At 31.0% G+C, this 24,470-nt stretch overlaps 1 protein-coding gene across 1 annotated transcript; it reads right to left on the reverse strand.

Moving 5' to 3' along the window:
* Positions 1–12,688: 12,688 nt before the first annotated feature.
* LOC111310403 (RmlC-type cupin) lies at positions 12,689–17,274 on the reverse strand. Its single transcript, XM_022909834.2, has 3 exons — positions 16,835–17,274; positions 15,987–16,111; positions 12,689–13,193 (listed from the first exon to the last, which is right to left on the reverse strand). The coding sequence occupies exons 1-3, from the start codon at positions 17,184–17,186 to the stop codon at positions 12,987–12,989; spliced, it is 684 nt and encodes a 227-aa protein (XP_022765569.1). The 5' UTR covers positions 17,187–17,274; the 3' UTR covers positions 12,689–12,986.
* Positions 17,275–24,470: the final 7,196 nt, after the last annotated feature.

Here is a 24,470-nt window from a genome sequence, read left to right on the forward strand (position 1 = left end):
TTTTGTAATGAAAAAAACAAGATTTTGGTAAAGACAATGATCAAACAAAGGAATTCAAAAGAGAGAAATTTACTTGTTCAAAGATGAGAACTCAAATTTGAAAAAGATGAGAATTTTAAAGCTGTGGAGCCTCTGTTGAGAGGAGCTTTTTCAAGAAGAAATTTTAAAGTTGTTGAGCCTCTGCTGAGAGGAGCTTTTCCAAGATGAGATTTTTAAAGTTGTTGAGCCTCTGCTGAGATGAGCTTTTCCAAGATGAGATTTTTAAAGTTGTTGAGCCTCTGCTGAGAGGAGCTTTTCCAAGATGAGAATTTTTAAAGTTGTGGAACCTCTGCTGAGAGGAGCTTTTCAAGATGAGATTTTTTAAAGTTGTGGAACCTCTGCTGAGAGGAGCTTTTCAAGATGAGAATTTTAAAGTTGTGGAGCCTCTGTGGAAAACAGAGGAGCTTTTCCAAGATGAGAATTTTAAAGTTGTTGAGCCTCTACTAAAAATAGAGGAGCTTTTTCAAGATGAGAATTTTAAAGTTGTTGAGCTTTTGCTGAGAGCAGAGGAGCTTTTCCAAAAACAAAAATAAAAAAAAAATAAAAAAAATTCACGATCTATTTTCGGACAAAATCATTGTCTTTGTCTTTGCCCTATTACTGATTCTCAGTAATGTGCAAAGAGGGGCAACTGTAGATACCGATTTTGTCCGGGTCTACCATTTTATTAATAAACAAAACAAAAAAACAAAATAAACAAACAAAAGAAACATAATAAGATAGAAGTCAGGGAGTTGGTACGGCGCCGCTGTCGCCAGCCCCCGACCAACTACCCTACCAGCCCCCCGACCAGCCTCCCGACCAGTCACCCTACAGCCACCAACCAACTACCTTACAGAAACCTAGATTCCCCTAATTGAAGCCTTTAAAAATCTCCAGCCATTTCCTTCACCAAAACAAAAAAAAAAAAAAGAAAAAAAAGAGCTGGCTGAAATCCCCTTCAATCTCCCTCTGGAATCCCCATTCAACCCCAGACAGACCCCATTCCTACGCGTAAAAAACTCAGTTTCACGCAACCCCCCAAAGCACCCAAACCGAAAACAGATCTACACAAAACAAAAAAAAACAACACAGTCCTCCCCGCAGGGAGGAACCCAGCGCCGAAGCTACCTGCAAAAGCAAAGAAAATTGCATCAATCTTGTTTCAACAAAACAAACGAAAAAAGTCTTGAAAACAGAAACTTTGAACCTCGATCTACGCTGATCGGGGCTGCTTCCGGTGAAAAAGAGACCGGATCTGGAAAGAGGGCATCTCGAGGAGTCTTCGTGACCTTCTAACCATTTTCCGATCACCGGCGACCACCGCCGACGGTGGACCAGGCGGCGGCCGACAAGGCGATCCGACGGCCGGACGGCGATCGGCCGAACCCCTCCCCCAGAGCTCTCTCTCTCGTTTTTTTTCTGAAAACAGGACCAAATGAACAAAAAAAAATTTTTCAAGTTATTTATAGAAAAAATTAAAAGCAAAACGACGTCGTTTTGGGCATAGGGCCAAAACGACACCGTTTCAGCTAAGGAGGATCCGCGCGTCCACCCGCGACCCGACCCTGGGTCCGTGCACCCGACCCGCGACCCGTTTCCTTCATCAGCATCTGACCGGTCTGACTGAACCAGAACCGAACCGCCCAGACCGAACCGAACCGGTACTGGACCGTCCAGACCGAACGAACCGTCGAACCAAACCGGGCGTTGACCGGACCGTTGACCGATCCGGTTCAGGTAAAAAATTTTTTTTTATTTTTTACTTTTTATTTTATTAATATTTATGTATGTTAAAATGTTTATATTTGTTAAACTAATTGATGAAATTGTAGTTAAATTTTTTTTTTTTTAAGATAAACTTTAAAAACAATTATATAAAAATAAATTTAATAATAATACTAAAGTGATAAAAAATGAAAGAAAAGAAAATTTTTATCCGACGATGAGATTTAAAGGTATTCCGAGTAGTGATGCCTACGAAATCTCTAGGTGAGAAGATTTTTTTAAATACTACCAGCGTATTGGAGTATTTATAAAAAATTTTTCAATACAGTAAAGATTTTCTTTTTTAAGAATAATAAATAAAAATTGATGAATATATTAAAAATATAAGTAATAAAATAGGAAGAAAAAAATTTAATCCAATGATGAGATTCTAAAAGTATTCCGAGTAGAGATGCTTTAAGAAATCTCTAGGTGAGAAGATTTTTTTAAAATATTACCAGCGTATTGGAATATTTATAGAAAATTTTCAATATGATTAAATTCCTTTTTTTTCTTCAAAATTTTAATTAAAATTAATAAAATAATTAATAAATTTTTGAATGAGAATAAAATGTGTGCATAAACATGAAAATATTTTGCATGGCATGCATGACATAATTTCTTACGAAAAGTAAGTTTAGACCTCCAAAGATGAGATTCTAAAAGTATTCCGAGTAGAGATGCTTTAAGAAATCTCTAGGTGAGAAAGAATTCTTTTAATGTTACCAACGTACTGGAACATTTTAAGAATTATTTCAATAAAAAGGTTTTAATTTATTTTTCTCGAGAATAAATTTTTTTAACATGACATTTTCTTACGAAAAATAAATTCGAGCCTCCAAAGATGAGATTCTAAAAGTATTCCGAGTAGAGATGCTTTAAGAAATCTCTAGGTGAGAAAGAGTTCTTTTAATGTTACCAACGTACTGGAACATTTTAAGAATTATTTCAATAAAAAGGTTTTGATTTATTTTCTCGAGAATAATTTTTAATAAATAAAAATCAAGAAAATTATTTTTTTTAATATTGAAAATAAGACTGTTTGTAAATCAAAGGATAACACGTTGTTAATTGGTACCGTTTTTAACGGGCGTTGTGGGGGTGCTAATCCTTCCTCACGCGTAACCGACTCCCGAACTCAGACTGTTTCGCAGACCGTAAAATTATCTTTTTAATAAATTTTAATTAATTTTAAGATTTCATTAAAAAGGTATGTTTTAATAGGTGGCCAATCGCACCTAGCCAAAAAAGATTGGTGGCGACTCCGTTTTTTTTATTTCGTTTCTAAATTCGTCGGACGGACGCAAAACCGTTACGACAACCATCTAATGTGTAAGTACGCCTCCTCATTAGCACTCACTCATCTGGTACGTCCATGATAATTTGGCTATATGGGTTTCTCTATATAAAGCTGATTTTGGTTAGGGAAAACCTATATATGTCAATTTTGTTGGCTATAAGATTTTTTGCATGTCAAGTTTGCATCAATTGCATTTGGATTTTGCCTGATGTGATGTTAGATGTAAGGATTTTGATTTATTAGTAACTTGAAATGAAAATTTTTGAATTTTTTGAAAATTTGAATTCCAAACTAATGCTTTGAATAACTGGGTTTCATATGTGCTTTTAGCTCTAAATTGGCTTTTCTTTGTTGGCTTTAAACAAAGACAACAGAGTAGTGGAATAGAATCTTGAAGGTATCTCTTAAGGCCTAAAAAGGACAGAGTTCCAAGCTGATTGACTGGTTTGAAAAGTTCAGCTTATGTAAGATTTTTCACAACCTTAGCATTATTTGTCGGGTAAGTACGCTTCCACTCCTAATGAAATTCTTCCCATCAAAGCTCTTCCTGTCAAAAGTCACCTTATTATAAGCTAATACTACTAAACTACTACTCAGTAAAATCTTTCAATGAAAGTCTTTGTTCATTAGTTAAAAAGGATAAGAGTATATTCTTTCTTATTTCTTCTTATTTGACTAAAAGGTTTACCTTTGCTATTATTTTAGTAAAGTGGTTTAAATTTTTTGGTCAATAGTCTATTATTGTATGTTACTAATTTTTTTATTTTTTCAAGAATGCTTGAATGGTGAATTTCTCAAGGTTGGGCCCAAACCCAAGTTTGCCCTTATGGCTGCATATCATTGGTACGTGTATCTCAAACTCATCTATTTTTCTTACGAATCAAGTTTCAGTTTTAATTTATAAACTATGTACCACACATCTAATTCTTTTTTTAATTTCTCCATTTACAGGTTGGATGAAGATGGGTATGTTAACTTCAATTAACCATTTATATATAACATTAGTTCATTTCATTGCAAATTTAGACCATAAACATCAAAATAAAAACAAATCTTATTTGTTTCTCATCAAAGCTTTGTCCAAATTCTCTTTCAAGGTAATCATAATTGCTTTTTTTTTTCAATTCTTAGTTTTAATTACTTTGAATTTTGATTGATCTTGCCATAGCAGTAGATGTTTTGATTTTTTTTTTTGGTATCTTGAATTACTTATTTTTTATTTCTTTTAATTAATCAAATCTTATTTGTTAATTGTATCATCTTGAATCTGTAATCTAAAGAGAGGTTAGTTAAATTATTGGTGGAACTCTTATTGGGTTGTTTTTGTTTATCGAAATTCAATTGTACATATGTAAAATTCTTCTTTCCTTCCTTTTTCCCTCATCCTCTTCCTTTCTTTCTAACTTTTTTTTTCTCTTTGCATGTCTATTTTTATTAAGGTAGAAAATGAACAAAAAATCCAATGCCTCTCTCTCATTTGCTCTATCTTAGATGCATATTAGGTAATTTTAGTGAAATAGAGAAAATTATATACTAGAAGGAATTGGGGCATGGGTGGTAGTATGACATAACAAGGTGCTATTATAACATAGAAAACGGCAGGGGTGGAATGATTGATGAAAACCAATCACATTTTGCATGATTTTTATTTGGGACCTTTAATAACATTAACTCCAATCAATGGAAAAAAATTGTTTTACTGTTTGAAGTTGTATTCAACTAATGGGTTGTTAGATGCAACTAATTATTTGGTCAAAAAATTCTCACTATAGTTTACCTAAACTAGAGTTTCCTCATTCTTAAATTGTCATAACGGTTTTTGAGAACCGCTCAACAAATTTGAAAACAAAAAAAAGTCATCACTAATTTTTTGTAGTTAGGTGTGATTAGCCACTTATTAAAACTTACTTTTTTAATATAAATTTTTAAATTAATTAAAATGTTATCAAAAAGATAATTTTTAGGTCTGTAAAAATAATTTATGTTCGAGAGTCGGTTACGAGTAAGAAATGATTAATATTCCCACAACACTCATTTAAAACGAAACCAATTAATTATGTATTACCCTTTAATTTGGACTAAAATGGTGTTAATTTTGGTATTTAAAATTAATTTTTTTAATTTTTTATTGTAAAAAAAAAACATATTTTTATTTTTAGTTTGAAAAATAAATAAGAACCTTGTTTATTGACAAATCACTAAAAATATTCCAATAGTCTGATAATATTAAGAGGAACTATTTCACCTCAAAAATATTTAAGAACCATTACTCATAATTCTAAAAAATTTTATTCTCAGCGGTTCATATTTATCTTCAATATTTATATTTACCAAGCATATAGTAAAATAAAATATCTATAATTTAATCCAAATAATATTTTCTAAAAAAGTTTATTTTTTATTCTATTTATTAAAAAAGATGAGAAATCTTTGTCAAAAATTATTCTAAATATTCCAATTCATTGGTATCATTTTAGATAAATTTTTTTACTTCGAGATTTTTAAAAAATCACTACTCAAACTTCTTTAGGATTTCATCATCAGAATTTCATTTATATTTATTATTTTTTATTATCTTTTTTAGTATGATGCATATGGATTAATTTATAATACTATTGCATTATATAAAAGTTTATTTTTAGAAGTTAAAAAATAAATGAAAAATTTTTCTTATTAAGAATCATTCTAAATATTCCAATTCTTTGACAATATTTTTAAAAAAATTCTCACTTTGAGAATTCTTGAAAATCACTACTCGAACATCTTGGAGTCCCATCATCAAAAATTCTCATTTAATCAATTTTATTATTAATTTTTAAAAGTTATATAATAATACAATTATCTATAAATTTATTTCTAAAAAATGCATACTCTTATAAATATTTTATATTTTATCTCTTTTTAAGAAAATTATTTGAATTAAAGAAATAAATAAATAAAATCTTTGTATTGAAAAAAGTTTATAAATATTTCAATATTTTAGTAATTTTTAGAAATCTTTCCTCACCTAAAGAATTGAAAAATTGAATATTCATAGAAGTTGCTAGAAAAGAAAGGTATGGATGGGTTCGAGGCATTGGATTAGGTCCAACACCATCTATCTACTATGGACGTAACTCTTAGCAATTTACATTCTCAACAAGTCAATCTTCGTGTGACATTTCGATATTGGGAGATGAGTTACAAACTATGCAACAATGTTTCCAACAAATGGAAGCAGAAAGAGAATAGGAGCATGCCAAAATTGAGGAAGAACGTGATAGAATGGAGTAAGAGCGTGTAAAATTTCAGCAGTTACATGATCGATTTGATCATCTTATGAATTTTGTGCAACAACAATTTTTAAGAACTTATCTCGGTGGTTCATCAACTCAAGTATTATATTTAGTAAATATTTATATTTTTTAATATAAAAAAAACTTACAATGAAGTATTAAAAATTGTATGCTATTATTCAATAAGTTTTTGAACACTTTAATGACCAAGATAGAAAAATTCCTTCATCAATTGACAGTTTTTAAAATCTATGCAGTCATAAATTTCATATATTTTAATTTTTATTTTGTTAATGTATTAAAAAAATTTGAATATTATTAGACTAATTATTAAACTTTGTGTTAATTAGATACATATTTAAACATGAATTAAGTTTATATTAATTTCAGTTTCTGAATTTAAGCTCATTTATGAAAATAATAAATATTAATAGAAATTTTTTATTTAAAAAAATACATATCTTAATTTCACGGAAATTTGCGTTCAAGAATGTCGCTAAATGAATAATTTAGTGACGTTTATACCATAAAATGCCACTAAAAGTAGCGATGCTCTTACTAGAAAACGTGCTAAATTAACAGTGTTTTTCTAATACAAACATCATCAAAGTAATGATGTTTTTATCAGAAAAAACGTCACTAAATTAGAGGCGTCTCAAATATACAAACGCCTTTAAAATAGTAGCATTTTCTAAATACAAACGCCGTTAATATAATGACATTTTCTAGATATAAACGTCGCTAATATTAACGGTGTTTTTTAAATTCAAATGTCGCTAATATAACGACATTTTTCACATACAAACACTGCTAATATAGCGACGTTTTGTAAAAAATGCTATTATTTTTTTTTGACGCGTGTGTAGTCGACACTCTGACTGACGTTTTCGCAAACGTCATAAATAACATTAAAAAAAACGTCACTAAAAACCTAAACCCTTATAGTGAGCCCTATATATCAAAGTCTTGCATTAAAAGAAAATCGTAGCTAACATTATAGATTGGCAGAACATTTCTCTCTTTTGGAGATTTTCTCATTAGTTAGTTATATGGATCATCATTAGAAATTAAACACTTAAACAGCTTGTAGGTTGTAAGTCGCAACAATCTCTTCTTGGTGTTTTTGGCATAGTCGACTATTAGTGTTTGAAAATATTGGTTTTACTTTTGTATTTAGTTATAGGTTATGTTAAACAAATCATAGTGTGATCATGTATTTGAGAATTAAATTTTTTATTTTTGCTAATTCTCAACATGTTCTTTATATTACAATGTTTCTTTTCCTAGGAGAATTTCCCAATGAGGGAAAGAAGAAAGCATTTGAAAAGGGAGAGGAAGGAAATATCATAGAATGATTGTGACTTGATAAACTAGAGAAAAGAAGAAGAAGAATAAGAAAACGAGACCGGAGGAAAGAGAGAATAGAGAAAAACTTCGATATTTTCATTCCTAATTTTTGGTCGTTTACAATACTCTGGCTGTATATGCACAATCTTGTACTATAATTCCATAACAAATTCCTCTAAATTCTAGCTAATGACAACCACCAATACAAATTCCGTGTAATTGAACTAATCACCAATTACCAATTTAGCCTCAACGGTTACTGTAGCCTTTTTGTCTCGTAGTCAACACTTGGCTTGTCAGCACTCAGCTTCTTCCTTGAATTTGCTTCATTTAGCTCAGCTCCCATATTTTTTCCTCTGCTTTGTCATCACCTTTCCTAGCTTAATTCTTTTTTTCTTCAAATTGGTTTGCAACCCAACTTTTTCCTTTTCCAAATTAATTTCCAACCCTCTGTAGCAGTTAAACTTCTTCAGCACCATTCTACCGTTGTTGTGCCCCGCCAGGTTCATCACATTACCCTCCATTTCAAAGGATCCTTATCCCCAAGGATCAAAAACTTAAAGCTATGAGCTCAATTTTGTGTAGTCTTCCCATGCAGCATTTCTGATACACTGTTCGTGAAGAAGACTTTAGCCATTTTACTCACATTAAAAGCTTCAAGAAGTCCTAGTGATGGTTTTGTAGTCCAATTCCAAAAGGAAGGGTAAAATGACAGTTTATTCAATTGCGCAATTGCGGCAGTCACAAGACAAGGTTCATTTCCTCTTAATGTTGTACACCATGGACCAACAAAGGAGTTAAGATACTTTTTTCCAAGGTCATAAAAAACATAGCTTTCCTCAATTTTTTCAGTAATTAGAGGATGCAAGTCAGTGGCCCGCTTGATGGATTCATAGCAAAATTGAAATCCAGTTTTGATAGAAATGCCATAATTATACACTCTTGCTGATGCCAGACCAATTAATTCCTTTAACAAGTTACTGAAAGTGACAAATAATGGTTCTAGTCTTGGTGGAATATGAGCCTCATCACAATCCACACTTAGTAGAAATAATTCGCCAACAATTCAAAGTCCTTACCAGCTGGTACTTGTAATTTCCCTATAGATATAAGCTTAGTCAGACTCCACTGCTACCCTTTTTTAGTGTCACCTGTTGCCCTTCTTTATAAAATGTGACTGACATATTGGTAAAATCAAATATCATAGAACTAAAATTTTTCATCCAATCTACCCCAAGCACCATGTCATTACCCCTCACTGACAACTTTGAAATCATGACCGAATTGGTCTCCCTGCATTATCCACTTCAACTGTTGACACTTAGCAGTACTGTATAACCCTTCACCATTAGCTATAATGACGACCAAAGGTTTAGTATGCATTAATTCAACTCCTTTTTTAGCCAGCCTTGCAGTTACAAAGTTATGATTACTCCCACTGTCAATTAGTATGTTGAGGAGCCTACCTTTGATATTCCCTTGGATTCTGAAAGCACTATAAACAATATTTCCAATTAAGGCATTAAGAGAAATTTCCATGCTACCATTAGTAACTTCTTTCTCATTAATAACATCTTGTCCGGTGTCATTATATTCATCCATCTTTCCTTTTGCCTCTTCTATTAATTCGTCCATTGTAATGAAATTTAGTTACTTGTTCTGACAAGTATGACCAGGTACAGACCTATCACCGTACCTGAAGTAGAGGTTTTGAGCCCTTTTTTATTCTATAAGGGTCTATTTACTAGTATTGAATGAAGGGTTAAGCGAAGGTTTTGGGGTTTGGTTTAAAGGGCTATAAGTGTTTTCTGACAGAGAGTTAAGGTTGGAAAACAAGGTTTGGTCTAATGATTTCTTTGTGCCTTCTGTTTTCAAAGTCTGTGGACAACTCACGTAGCTTGGCTTGTCTATAGGCAGCAGTAAGAGTAACAAGTTCATTTGCCTTAACTCTAGGCTTAAGATCTTCTTTAAAGCTAAAGCTGGACACAAAATATCCCTTAGGTAAATCTAGATTGTACTATAACATATAGGGCCTAAGTTCTTCGAACTTTTCTTGATACTCTTCAACAGTGGTTCTCTATGTTAACTTGTTAAACTCTTCAATGACCTTAGTATAAGTTCTGTCACAGAACCTTTGACATAGATCAATAGTGAATTCTTGCCAAGAAACTGTTTTTTTGCATGATGTAACCATCAAACCATATTTCTGCCTTCCCTACTAGGTACATAGCAGCTATCTCTAATTTCTGGTGATCAGAGATTGAAATATGCCAAAATATTTCTGACATTTCTTAATCCATACTCTTGGATTATCCTCATCAAAGTTTGGCAATTCTGTTTTAGGCCTTTGTGAAAAAACATTAGCGCTGCCAGAACTAGTGTTTTCCATCATAGGTTCATTAAGTTTATACTGTGCAACACTATTGAAAAGAAGACAACCACTATTTTCAAGCTGATTTTTGTTAATAGACCAAGTTCATTAGTCTTGTGAGTGTATTTTCCTTGCTCACCAACTACTGTAATTTCAATAGAAGCTTTACCTCCTTTCTTGGGTTGTGATATCGGGTTGGGTTGGCTACTTGTAGCAGCAGCGGTTCCAGCTGGTTCACAGCTGGTTCAACATGCTATAGCTGCTCCCTTTGGTTTCAACAGATCAAGGACCTGATTGATGTAGTTTTGGTTTGCAGCCACCAACTTATCCTTAAGGCTTTTTCGTTGTTCCTCCCACCATTTAGGAACCATTTCCATTTGCCCTTGAAGAATTTGGATTTGCCCTTGGAGCTCTTGAACAGTGGACTCCATTTGCCCTTCTAAGGCTGAACTTGCTCTTGGATTACATTAAACCTGGTTCCTTTAGCCATGGATGGTTACTTTTTAGATTTTCCTAGTGTGAATGGATCTAAAGAGCTCTTATACCAATTTGTCACAGAATGACTGTAACTTGATAAACTAGAGAAAAGAAAAAGGAAGAAAAAGATAGAAGAAGGACCAGAAGAATAGAAGAAGAAAACGAGACCAGAGGAAAGAGAGAATAGAGAAAAACTATAATATTTTCATTTCTAACTTTTGATCGTTACAAAACTATGGCTATATATGCACAATCTTGTGCTACAATTCCATATCAGATTCCTCTAAATTCTATCTAATAAAGATAAAATATATGACAACCACCAAAACAAATTCCTTGTAATTGAACTAATCACCAATTGCCAATTCAGCCTCAACGGTTACTATAGCCTTTTTGTCTGTTTCCTTGTCGTCAGCACCAGGCTTGTCAGCACTCAGCTTCTTCCTTGGATTTGCTTCATTCAGCTCAGCTTTTTCCAACTTTGGCTCATCCCATCTTTCTTCTCTGCTTTGTCATCACCTTTCCTAGCTCAATTCTTTTTTACTTCGACTTGGTTTTCAGCTCAGTTTTCTCCTTTTTAGAATCAATTTCCAGTCCTCTGTAGCAGTTAAACTTCATCATCGCCGTTCTACCATTGCTATGCCTCGCTAAGCTCATCACAGGAAAATAGAGAAGAAAAAAAAACTAAAAAATAATTTTAGGGACTATGGACTTTTCGAAGGAAAAATAATTTTGCCCTTAAAAATGATATAGGTTTTCGAAGTGGATAAAATAAACTCTTGCTAATCTTTTTTTTTCTCTAAATATTTTCAATTCAAAAAGACATATAATTGGTAAAATTTAAGAAAAAATAATTTCCAATCTAGCTAAACTATTTATAATTTAAAATAATATCACTCATCAAATATAACTTGTACATAAAAATCAACCAAAACATATGTAACTTTGAAAGAAAATTCTATATGCACCCATTTTTATTGCTTTTTGCAACCAAAAATTTTAAAAATTTTAATGACAAAATTACTCCTAATAAAAATTACCTAATTATCCCTATTGAAATTATTTTTAATCCTTCAACACGCTTAATTTTCCTTCTCTTGACCGGACCTTACAAACCGCAAACTTCATCTTCTCCTTGTACAGATCTAAATCAAATATTGATGCTCTTAGATTAGAGTACGTCGAAAATGAACATTAAATACGTAAACAAAAAGTTAACATTTTGAGCCACGATTTTTAGTGAAATTTCAAAAACAAATGCACATTTCAAATATGCATATCCAAATATTTGTGTAACTTACGGAAACAAAATTCCGTATATGTAAATAATTTCTAAAATATTGTTTATATGACATGAAATGCATATTCAAAAGATTTTAACTTTTACGAAAATACATATCCAAAAAATTTTTAATTTACCAAATTTACATTTTCAGAAAGTCAAACTTTTTCAAATATGCATTTAAAAAATAATAATAATAAAAATGTAAATGCTGACAGTATCCAATTGACTGTCTTGAGCTAATTAGCAGTTAACTATAAAGAGAAAAAAAAATTACAGATAAAATTTCCCCATTTCGAATGTCTTCAATGCTATGGTAGGAGACATGAACTTGAAGAAATGAATTTGAATTCAATTTGTTATATAATTTATAAGAATGGCATGCATGCACCATCGATAAACCAGTTAAAATTCAATATACCTTTACATTTGAAAGATGTAAAAAGATCAATTTCAAATTTACAAATACCTTTAGGTATTTCAAATTCCCCTATAACTTAGCATTAAACAAATCCAAGAATTTAAAAAATAATCACGAAAATTATATCTTGCTTTATCACACAATATATACGAATTTTAAATAAAATTCCCTTCGAAATCTAAGTTTGGTAAATCTAAGTTACCGAACGTAACCCAAGTGTCAGAAGAAAATTTTCAATTATTTATAATTTAAAATAATTTTAGTCATCAAATATAATTTCGTATGTGGAAAACCCACCAAAACAGGTAATATGAAAGATGCAAGTACCCCAGTCATGAAAAGATCTTCACATTTAACGTAAGATGCCCTACTCGTATTCTGGCACAAGGTTATAAATATATAGCTGAACATAACATTTTAGGTAGATATGTAAACAGTAAACCTACAACTGATAATCTCATTGGTCAAAATACATCCACATCTGTTGCAACATGTGTCAGTATCATCTGTCCAGTGAAGTTACAGACTCACTTTCAAAATATGAATGAATGAACCAACAAATACTCGCCACTGAACTAAACAAAACACAAGATGTGCAATATATACATGTATATTTGATTCTAGAATTACTGGAATTGTAATTGCATTAAAAAAAAAAAAAAAGGATGCATTCCATTTAAAGCAGGTAAATAGGGCAGTTGCTTCATCAATCACATAGTAACACTTAATTAAAGATCTTTCCACACAGCAAAATCAGTATTCGAGCTGTTAGAGTTCACCCTACTGTCTTGGCAGCCCATAAAGAATGTGCTGCGTAAGGCATCGATATTTACTAGAGCATGGGCTATTCCACTAGGGCTAGCTGCAACAGCAACTTCATCCACCCCAATTGTCACTTCAGCATAACCACTATTAACCGTTTGATTATTTTCCAACTGCAATTGGTGCAAGTTGATATTATACATCAAAATATAACTATATCTAAGACATTTTTCATATACTTGGATTCTATGCAACTATCACATAATATCATCTTTTTCCTTTTGAAAAGTTAAAGAAATTTTATTATAGAGAGAAAATAATATATCAACAAAAACAGGACATTAGGTATATTGAGAAAGCGTCAAGCTAAAGAATGATTGACCATAGAACAACAGAAAGCAAAATGAGAGCATGATTGCATGAAACAAACCCGAAGTGAAAACTGAAACAAAGGGACAAACCACATAAGTTATTAAGTTTGATCTTGAGACTGGAAATTGAGTGAATTAAAAAATCCAGGCAACTAATTCTTTTAGGTCATATTTGGTACATAAAATGATGGATAGGATAGGATGATAATCATTTAGTTTGCATCTAAAAAAGATAGGATTGCAAGGAAGATTAATCATCCTTTTGGCGTAAGATGATTCAATCCTTCCAAAGTGAAGAAGATTATTTTTAATCTATAAGATTAAACTTACATGTATTATTATACCCTTAAAAATCACATCGATAATTTATATTGTATAAACTTGGAGGAAGGATAATTGTGACCAATAAATAAACTATTCTATCCTAATCCTTGCACTCATCAAACACAAGATAAGATGACATTATTTAATCTAATCCTATTCATAATATCATCTTATCCTATTCTATTATAATCTTGTGCATCAAACACTTTCTTACTATATAAACCCTTCGTTTAGCAAGTGACTCAGCAAATAGAATTGGCTTCATGAAAACCATTGACAACACAAAGTCTAGTAATATTCTCAACCTATCAAAAACTGGGAAAATCATAAAATACTGAATTTGAACCGTCTGGTTGAATCAAATGGAAATAAGAAAGAGAAAACTTGAAAAATTAACTTTAACCATGCCAGACTTCATATCACCACTCCTAATAACAGATCTTGAATTTCTTTATCTTATACCTTGATCTTAATATAATGAAGGAAGCAAAGAACAAAATGCTAGTTTGAGATTAAAGAAAGACATGAAAGAGAAAGATTGGCTGCCTCACCAATATTTGTAGAATTATAAATACATCCAATATTTACTTAATGCTCTTAACAGTCATGTTTCTCTTTTCATCATACTACCACCAATGGTTTTACCAAACAAACATTAACTCACGGCTAGTTTCAATCTCACAACTACAACTCCCAATCTCTTCGCACTATTGTCATTCTCACAGCCACCATCGTTTTCAATCTAATGACCTACTAATCTCATCACTCTACCAGCCTTTAGTTCATAAAGCACTAGTGTTAGAAATACTAATATTATTTTCAATTTCAGAGCAACTTTAGGAAATAAATTATTGAGATTTGAGTTGTTGAAATTGGATATTTCTCTACTTGTTCTTTCCACTCATTTCTCTCTGACTCTCCCCTCCCCAGCCCCCAACCACCTCTTCCCTATATTTCCACTACTTCTTTGCTCTTTGATATTAGACAGATTTGGGGAAATATACCTACTTAGGATTTATGGAGGGCTAAGTGCTGAAAAGTAGGGAATCAATTAAGGTTTGAATCCATTGAGATTTCACCTCAAACAAGGGCAGGATGTCAAGAAAAGGTTGCAGGAATCTTCTGGGAGGGATAGAAATAATAGGGCAGGTTATGGCCATTTTCTCAAAGCTGAGAACAGTATCTTGCAGTACCATAAGAAGCATGAGGAAGAAAACTCAATTACTAATCACAAAGCCTCCAAGAACTATCAACAACTTATTTCATTATTAAAACTCAATCGCCAATTCGAGCAATACAAGGAAATGCTAAACCCAAAATAAGTCCCATTGGACCACTAAACCGAAATCAATAAAATGAAATTACCAAAATACCCCCTGAACACCAAAATTTACTTTCTTGTTTATTTAGCTATGGAGGCATCCTCACTCAGACCAAAAGGACGTTTTTGCTGACAAAACACTTTAAACCTTGGCTTCAAAAAAGGATGAAATTTATCTAACCAAGCAATGATGTGTTATCACCTCTTCTCCTTGATTATTCTGCATCACTTGCATTTCCTCACCATTTGGGGAATATATAAAAAAGAAGAAGTTATGATTAACTTTCCAGTTTTCAACAAGATCACACTTCCATTACAAGTACATTGTATCATTACCTAGTTTCAAGTTCTTCCTAGACTAAAAAAGGGGCTTGAATTAATCAAAGCATTAGAAAATTTATGTAACAGTAGATAGACAACAATAGATAATACTTTTAATTGTTTTTTCAACAAGAAATGGGATTAGCTTTGTATCAATACTAGTTGGTCTTCCACCATCTTCACAGTGTTCTAGAAGGAGTTAAATCAAACAAGGCTGGAATTTGCACCAAGAAATCACTGTTTCCACACCTACAGTATACTAGCACTACAAAATTAATAATTAGTATGTGAGTAGCAAATCATTTTCTAATCCAATGAATCCAAGATTTCTTAAGACAAGAACAAGTGTGAACACATCTGCTATGAAGACTTTATATACATTAATTCCATGTCTCATAATCAGAATTTCTCAAAGTTTATACTGACTGGCTTTCATTAAAAGAAATAAAACATATATTTTCTGTTTATGGCAGGCTAAATTAAGTAGTTCCTCCAGAAATATATGATATACCCCTAGTATTAACATTGATAATGAAAATGTGACACCTAGAATGACTAATTAGTCCAACAAGGCGAACCCGTCTGAATGACGTAGAATAAAAATGCTATATCACGAGAAAAGAGCATACCCTGAACTTTGTCTTAGCTCCCCAAATGACAAATGTTTCATTACAAGCATAGTGTCTGTGATTTCCTCTCACTCCACCAGGTCGAATTTCACCTATGTGTACCTGAACACAAGACATTGCGCCACCTGCAAGAAAATACACCCCTAAGAAAATCACTATAGACATGTAAATGAAGGTTAAAATCAATGCGAGCACATGTGTGTAAAGAAAGAATGAAATTCTGAAACAATGTGGAATCTAAAAGAACGAAGTATGGAAGCCCATCTAATGGTAACTTTGAGTAACACAGAACGAAATTTTAGGAAGCCAAAAGTCTCCTTAATAGATGTCTACAGAACCAAACTTTAGACGTAGTTTTATAGCAGACAGCCAAAACTAATCAAGAGAAGGATGATATACATGGTTTTGTCTTGGGCAGTGCTCACACACAAAAGAGCAATTTCATAGACCAAAGATCACATTGTTTGAAGTAATAAAAAGGGTATGGCATTCATAGTTATTTCAGCGGATATAGAGTGAACTACAACAGAATGCAGAAAGAGAATTCATGTGGACATTTCCAACTAATTTGTGTTTACGACTTGGTTCAAGCTCAGCTGGCAAAAAAATAACTGTCTATTTAGAGAATGCATGCAAAAACAAAAAAAGCCATTTTCCCCCGACATCAGCCGTTTTGATGTAAGCAAACAAAGCCGCCAAATTCACTTGATTTCCGCAAGAATTCTGACCAGGTGAACATTTTGCTACAGCCATACAGTCTTTGTTAATGATTCGTGTAGCATGCAAAAAAGCTTTTAGTCTTAAGCATCTGATCCTTGACAATAGAACGTAAGTAAATGGTTATGGACCTTTGACGCCATTCTGAAGCGCAATAGAGACAGGATTGAGCAGCCAGCCACGTTTGTCCTTGACAATAGCTGAAGGTAGCCCAGCCTTGAATCGGAAAAGATTGGCCTTAAAGTCGTCGCCATCATCATCATCTTTGTCCCATTGCTCAGGCTTAGAAGGAGAAGAATACTGCAATCTTAGAGAGACCCATGTCAGCAACAGGAGCAACAATAGTAGAAAGGGAAATGCCTGGGGCTTTTTCAGCAAGTGTTTCACAGATGACAGTGAAGACAAGCTTTGGGTCTGAAACTGAAATGGGTTCTCCAAGTTTTGGTTGTTGATTGAGTACAAATTTCGCCTAGGGTTTGCCATCCTCTATTTTACTATACAATCTGGAGTCGGCACCCAAACTTTCTCCATATAGGCCGCTGGCGTCTCAGGCCTTAGGCCCGTTTCAAGGTTCTTTTCAAGATTACGTAGATATGACAAGATAATAAATAATAGAATATTGGTACGATTCCATTTAATTACGTTGGATTTAGGTAAATATAGTTTGTTTTGCGAAAATCGGTTTTGAGAAATTATTTTATATATATATATATATATATTTACAAAAGTAAAGGTCTTTTTGTTATTTGAACGAGTAAATAAAAATTAATTTTTTTTATTTGATTATTTTTAAAAATTTTATTTTTTTAATAATATAAACATATAAGTAAAATATTAAAAAATTATTTATTATTAAAATATATGATATTATTTACTACTAAAACTATTAATACTCAAAAATTTTATATTTTAATAATAACATTTAAAATTAAAATATTAGATAATATTAAACAATTAAAATAAAACTATTCAATATTATATTTATATGAATATTTTAAAACATATAAAATAGTATTACTATTTTTAAAATATTATTTATATTAATATAATATTATTAAAAATATCTTTTATTATTAAAATATTGAAATATTTATACTATTAAATTAGTTATATTTTATATTAAAATCATTTATTATTAAACAACAAACAACAAAAATGTTCCTTAACTATATTTATTATTAAAATATAAATATAAATACATTTGTCAAAAATATAAAACTAACATATTCTAAATTGAAAAGTATTAAGAAATTATTAAAAAATAAACTAATAAAATATTATTATGTTAAATAATATTAATTATTAAAATAATAAAAAATATTATTTAATATATTAATATTTATTATTAAAATAATAATATAATGCTACTTATTATTGAAATATTAAAAATATTTATGTTTAATAATATACAAAATAAAATATTTAAAATTAAAATATAAAAAAATTTTAATATTAATATTTTAAAATTTTTAATTAAATCTAAAACTTTTTATTAATATAATAATATTTTAGGTCATTAAAATTAAATCCTAACTTAAAAAATCATGTTCAAAATCCTCCTTGAGTATAAACATAGAAATATTCAAATTTAAAATATTAAAAAACTTTTAATATTAACATTTTAAAATTTATAAAGTAAATTTATTAAAAATATTATTAACATAACAATATCTTGGGTTAAACCATGTCGAAGGTCTAGCTTAAGTTGAACTATGCTTCTAACCTTGGTAAGAAGCCCTACTCATAGATGGGTTTTTTTCGAAAATTATCTCTTTTTTAATTTTCAAAAAAATGATCTCATTTGTCATTTACCAATAAGTCATTTTTTAGTAACTAATTAATTTTCTACCAAACAAATTTAAAAAATACAAAAATAATTTTTCGAAAGTCTTTTTTTATTAAAATCATTTTTTTGCAAAACAAACGAAGTTTTATAAAATTATAATTATTAGATTCTGATATGAGGTTTACTATTAGTGCCAAATTTGAAATAGCACCATTTGAATATCCAATTCCCGAATCCATTTAAAATTTAACAAATAGTATCGGATATCTAAATCTATACCCAAATGCAAAATATGTAAATTTTATGCTTGCGAATGATTTGAACCTTAATAAATAACTTTTATTTGTTATTTATTAAGAATGAATTTGAATTTTAAATCTAATTCTTATTTATTTTATATTTTGACAAAAAAGTTAAACAACATATTTGAATATTTAATAGATAGTACTTCTTTAATTAGAGTAAGATTCAAATATTAATACTAAATTGTTAGCCTTGAATTGATTAAAAGTTTTGAATTGATAAAACAAAAATTTGCCTAACTTGAATCAAATTCTCATAATCTTAAGTTCAATATTTTTTTCAGCCTTATATATTGCCAAAATTCATTTAGAAACTAAAACAAAACAAATTCTCGAAACAAAATGATCAAGGCATGTTTTGGATATAAGGGATCGATCCCCTAAAGGAAGGGATCGATCCCCTCCCTTACCCGATCGATCCCCTAGCCAAAGGGATCGATCTATTTTTCTTCCAGAAGATAAACTCATGAAATTTTAGTAAGAACCAATCGATCCCCTTCTTATAGAGATCAATTGATTGCGGTTTGAACTTACATGATCGATCTCTCCCTTAAAAGGATCGATCTGTTTTTTATACAGAATGCAAAATGGGGTTAAAAATCCACAAAAGGGATCAATCCCCCCACATAAGGGGATCGATCACCTAGGCATGGGATTGATCGACATGGGATCGATCCCTTCCTTAAAGGGATCGATCTATTTTTTACATAGAATATTATCATCATTTAAAAATCCACCAAAGGGATCAATCCCTTCAAATAGGGGATCGATCACCCAAGCATGAGATCAATTAGGTATATTACTTGATCGATCAAGTAAGCTTTTGAAGACACGAAAATGGGCTTTCACATAACTAACCCAATCTATCCTCTACATGAGGGGATCGATCTCCTGTTGCCCAGAAAGCCCCAATAGCTATTTATTTGTCTGATATTTTGTAGGTTTGAAGCATTAAACGCAAGGTAATGGCTATCAACTCTTTTCTACATATAAATAAAGGCTTCTACTATAAATCAAAAGTATGCATAACTAAAAGAACTTATTGCCTCCACCAACCATCTTACTCAAACATTCAAACTAGGTCAAAAAAAAGAAAAGTACAAAAAATCTCACTTGTATCAGTTTTTCCTAAATTCTCTTGTCAATATTACTTTGTACTTCAAGCTAGCAAATACCCAACCTTAGAGAGGTTCTTTAAGTTTGCATAACACTTCAAAAATTTTCCATTGTGAGATTGTAAGCTTAAGAGGGAAGATAACCTTAAGATTTGTGATGTTGATTGTGCAAAGCTTTGAAAAGCTAGGTTGTATCTTTTAACACATAGTGGATTGAACTCCTTGGCAAGTGAGGTTAAGGGAGAGGACATAAGTGCCTAAAGAAAGGATTAAACTTTTATAAATCTTAATGTCTAATTCTCTTTCTCTATCTCTTATTTTTAAGATTATTAGTTTACTCTCATTTATTGTATTTATTTGCTTAGATAAATTGTTTTGCAGAATTTGTGCTTATTAAGTATTGATTTTTGAAAATTTTATTATCAACCAATTCACCCTCTCTTGGTTTATTTCAAGTCTTTGAGCTAACAATTGGTATCAGAGCTAGTACTCTTTTTTGTAGGTCTAACAACCCAAGAGTGATCCTGAAAATGGCTCAAAAAATATAGTGATCAATGTAGAACAACCATCCTCAAGCTACAACAAATATAATGGGCAATAAGAAGTATGCCTCATGACAAATGAAACAGTTGCTACATCTCTTGAAAGTGAAAGCCATTCAATTGTAAAACCTTCTCTCTTTGTTGGTGACAACTATTCCTATTAGAAGACTAGGATGAGGTTGTATATTCAAGCCAATGATTATAAAGTTTGAAGGGTCATTATAAATGGTCCTCAAATTTCAATGAAGATGGTGGATGGTAAGGAGATGATCAAGCAAGAGAGTGAATGAGATGTTAATGATATGAAAATGGCTCAACTTAATGCTAAAGCAATGCATATACTCTCTTGTGCATTTAGGCCTAATGAGTACAATAGAGTTTTTTTATGTGAAAATGCAAAGAAAATTTAGGATAAATTAGCTATCACTCATGAAGGTACAAATCAAATGAAAAAGATAAAAATTAGCATGTTTATTTATGATTATAAGTTATTCAAGATGAAACCAGACAAAACCATTAATGAAATGTTAAACCCTTTTACTGACATCATTAACAGTTTAAAGGCTTTTGGGAAGACTTACTCAAATGTGGAGATGGTGAAAAAAATTCTTAATAGTCTACCAAAGAGCTAAGAAGCTAAAATGACAGCCATTGAAGAGTCCAAAGATTCTGACACATTCTTTTTGGATGAACTAATGGGTTCTCTCTTTACCTATGAGATGAAGCTCAAAAAAGGACAAGAACCAATCAAGAAAGGTGGCATTGCTATCAAATCATCCTTTAAAGAAGATGAAAAAAAATCTTAGACATGAAAAGGATGATGAAGATGAAAAGATGGCCATGTTTGCAAAAAGATTCAAGAAGTTCATGAGGATAAATAAGTCTTCAAGTAAAAGAAGACCATAAAAGGAAATGATTAAAAAAAAATCAAGTAGAAGAGAAAGGGAGTAGATTATTTGCTATGAATACAACAAACCAGGTTATATTAAATTTGATTGTCCTTTATGGAAGAAGCAAAACATGACAAAGCCAAAGAAGAAAGCAATGGTTGTAATATAGAGTGATAAAGACTTCTTCGAAGATGAATCAAATGAGAAAGAAGTAACCAAATATATGTCTCATGGCTCTTGATGAGCCTAAGGTAACCTTTAATCCATATGATTTAAATTCATACACATTTGATGAATTGCAAGATGCTTATGATGAATTAGCCATAGAATTTGAGAACATGAACATGAAATATAAAAAATGATCTCTAAGTTGAAACTAGAAAATGAATTCTTGACTAAAACAAATGATGACTTAGAAAAAAAAATTGAGCTCTTAAAGTTGAATGTCAATGATTTAACTAAGAAAAATAAAAATTTGCATAATTCATTTTCTAGATTTTATATGGGACATCAAAAGCTCATTGACATGCTTGAAACACAAAGAGCATTCTTTGATAAAGATGGATTAGGTTATAATGGTGGCAACAAAGAGACTTATTTAAAGAATTTTTTTGTTAAGCTAAATTATTCATCTAGCATATGTGCATATTGTCATAAATTGGCTTATTCTATACAATATTATTCCTTGAAGAAAGTCACTTATAGAGGTAAGCTCATTAGGAGAGTGTGGATTCCAAAAAGAGTTAACATATCTCAAGATGAGATTACTAAAATGAAATAGATTTCAAAAGGCACAAAATTTGCTAGTACTAACACTTAAGGACCCGAGAAAATTTGGGTACCCAAAACAAAAATTTAATTATGTTTTTGTAGATAGATGAGCATTACTATAAAGAAAATTCAAGCAAAAAGAATCCATGGTACCTTGATAGTTGATGCCCAAAACACATGACTGGAGACAAGACTCCTTTTAAGGACTTAAAAGCTAAAAGTGAAGGAGATGTTACATTTGGTGAAAACTCTAAAGGCCAAATTGAAGGGATTGGCTCTATTGGTAACAATTTTTTTACTATTATTGAAAATGTTTGACTTGTAAAAAGACTCAAGCATAACTTACTTAGTATTAGTCAATTATGTGACAAAGAACTTAAAGTTATGTTTGAATCTATGTGCTATCAAGTGATTGATATCAAAACTAACAAACTTATTTTTGTTGGACATCGTCAAAGAAATATTTATGTAGTGCATTTAGATGATCTTTCCTCTAAAAATGTTTGTTTTATGGCCTAAAAAGAAAATGAAAGTTGGATTTGGCATAAAAGACTTGGACACAAGTATGCATGTAATTTCAAAACTTTTTCAAAATGATTTGGTTGTTGGTTTGCCAAAATTGAAATATGAAAATGACAAAGATTGTGATGCATGTGTTTAAGGAAAATATAGAAAATTCTCTTTCAAACCTAAGAATTGTAATTCAACTATTAGACTTCTTCAACTACTTCATATTGATCTTTTTGGTCCTACTAGGACAATGAGTCTTTGTGAAAAATAATATGGGTTTGTTATTGTTGATGACTTTACTAGATTCACATGGGTTCTCTTTTTGTATTCAAAGAATGAAGCTTTGGAAAAATTCATTACTTTTAGCAAACAAATAAAAAATGAGAAAGGCTATTCAATTCTTGTATTAGAAGTGATCATGGAAAAAAAAATTAAAAATCTTAGTTTTAATATGTTTTGTAGTGAAAATGGTATTAGCCATAATTTTTTTACTCCTAGAACTCCTCAACAAAATAGGGTAGTAGAAAGTAAAAATAAGACTTTAGAAGAAATGGCTAGAACCATGCTTTGTGAAAATAATTTACATAGATATTTTTTGGCGGAAGCTATAAATACCTCTTATTATATTATAAATAAAGTTATGATTAGGCCAATTTTGAAGAAAACTCTCCATGAACTTTTTAAAGGAAAAAGACCTAACATAAGTTATTTTCATCTTTTTGGTTGTAAATGTTTTATTTTGAATAATGAAAAAGATGACCTTAGAAATTTTGATGCAAAAAGTGATGAAGGGATTTTTCTAGGATATTCTTAGAATTCAAAAGCCTATATAGTCTTTAATAAAAGAACATTAGTTGTTGAAGAATCTATACATGTTATATTTGATGAATCTAATCCACCTTCAAGAAATATGCCTCTTGATGATGATGATGATGTAGGTATACTTTAAGAAAATATCAATGATGCATCACTTGACATTGAGAAAAACATTTAAAAGAAAAATGATGAGTTTCTAGAGGAGCCACAACATATAGAGAAAGAACCAAATCACCATAAAGAAAGGAGATATGTCAAAGATAATGAGATTATTAATGATCAAACTCAAAGGATAAGAACTAGATCTTATTATAATATGTGTAATTATGTTACTTCCTACTCATATTGAACCCAAGAATATAGATGAAACCTTAAGAGATGATCATTAGATATCGGTCATGCAAGAAGAATTGAATCAATTTGAAAGAAGCTAAGTGTGAAATCTTGTACCTAGGCCTAGTGATCACCCTACTATAGGCACCAAATGAGGTTTTAGGAATAAAATGGATAAGCATAGGAATATTGTTAGAAACAAAGCTAGGTTGGTAGCTCAAGGGTATAGTCAAGAAAAAAAATTGATTATGATGAAACCTTTGCCCCAATTGCAATGTTAGAAGCCATTAGAATGTTGCTTGCATTTGCATGTTTCAAAAATTTAAGCCTTTTCAAATGGATATCATGAGTGCATTTCTAAATGGTTTTATAAATGAAGAGGTGTATGTTGAACAACCTCCCAGTTTTAAAAATCCTAAATTTCCAAATCATGTTTATAAATTGACAAAAGTTTTATATGGTTTAAAATAAGCTCTTAAAGCTTGGTATGAAAGATTATTAAAATTTTTAATTAAAAATGGTTTTAATAGAGGGAAGATTGATACTACACCCTTTATTAAAATAAAAGGAAAAGACATTCTCATAGTGCAAGTTTATGTGATGATATCATATTTGGTGCTACTAATGAAGTTCTTTGTCAAGAATTTGCTAAGACCATGTAAGGTGAATTTGAAATGAGCATGATGAGAAAACATACATTCT

The sequence above is a fragment of the Durio zibethinus genome, chromosome 19 (assembly GCF_047325235.1).
Source record: "Durio zibethinus cultivar Kanyao isolate XHJ-2024 chromosome 19, ASM4732523v1, whole genome shotgun sequence".
In the NCBI taxonomy this organism is placed as follows: Eukaryota; Viridiplantae; Streptophyta; class Magnoliopsida; order Malvales; family Malvaceae; genus Durio; species Durio zibethinus.

Coding starts and splice junctions, on each gene's coding strand:
- LOC111310403 (XM_022909834.2), bottom strand. CDS start 17,186: ATGGCAAACCCTAGGCGAAATTTGTACTCAATCAACAACCAAAACTTG. Junction 16,112..16,834: donor GCTTCAGAATGGCGTCAAAG/GTCCATAACCAT, acceptor ATTTTCTTGCAG/GTGGCGCAATGTCTTGTGTT. Junction 13,194..15,986: donor GAGCTAAGACAAAGTTCAGG/GTATGCTCTTTT, acceptor CACCAATTGCAG/TTGGAAAATAATCAAACGGT.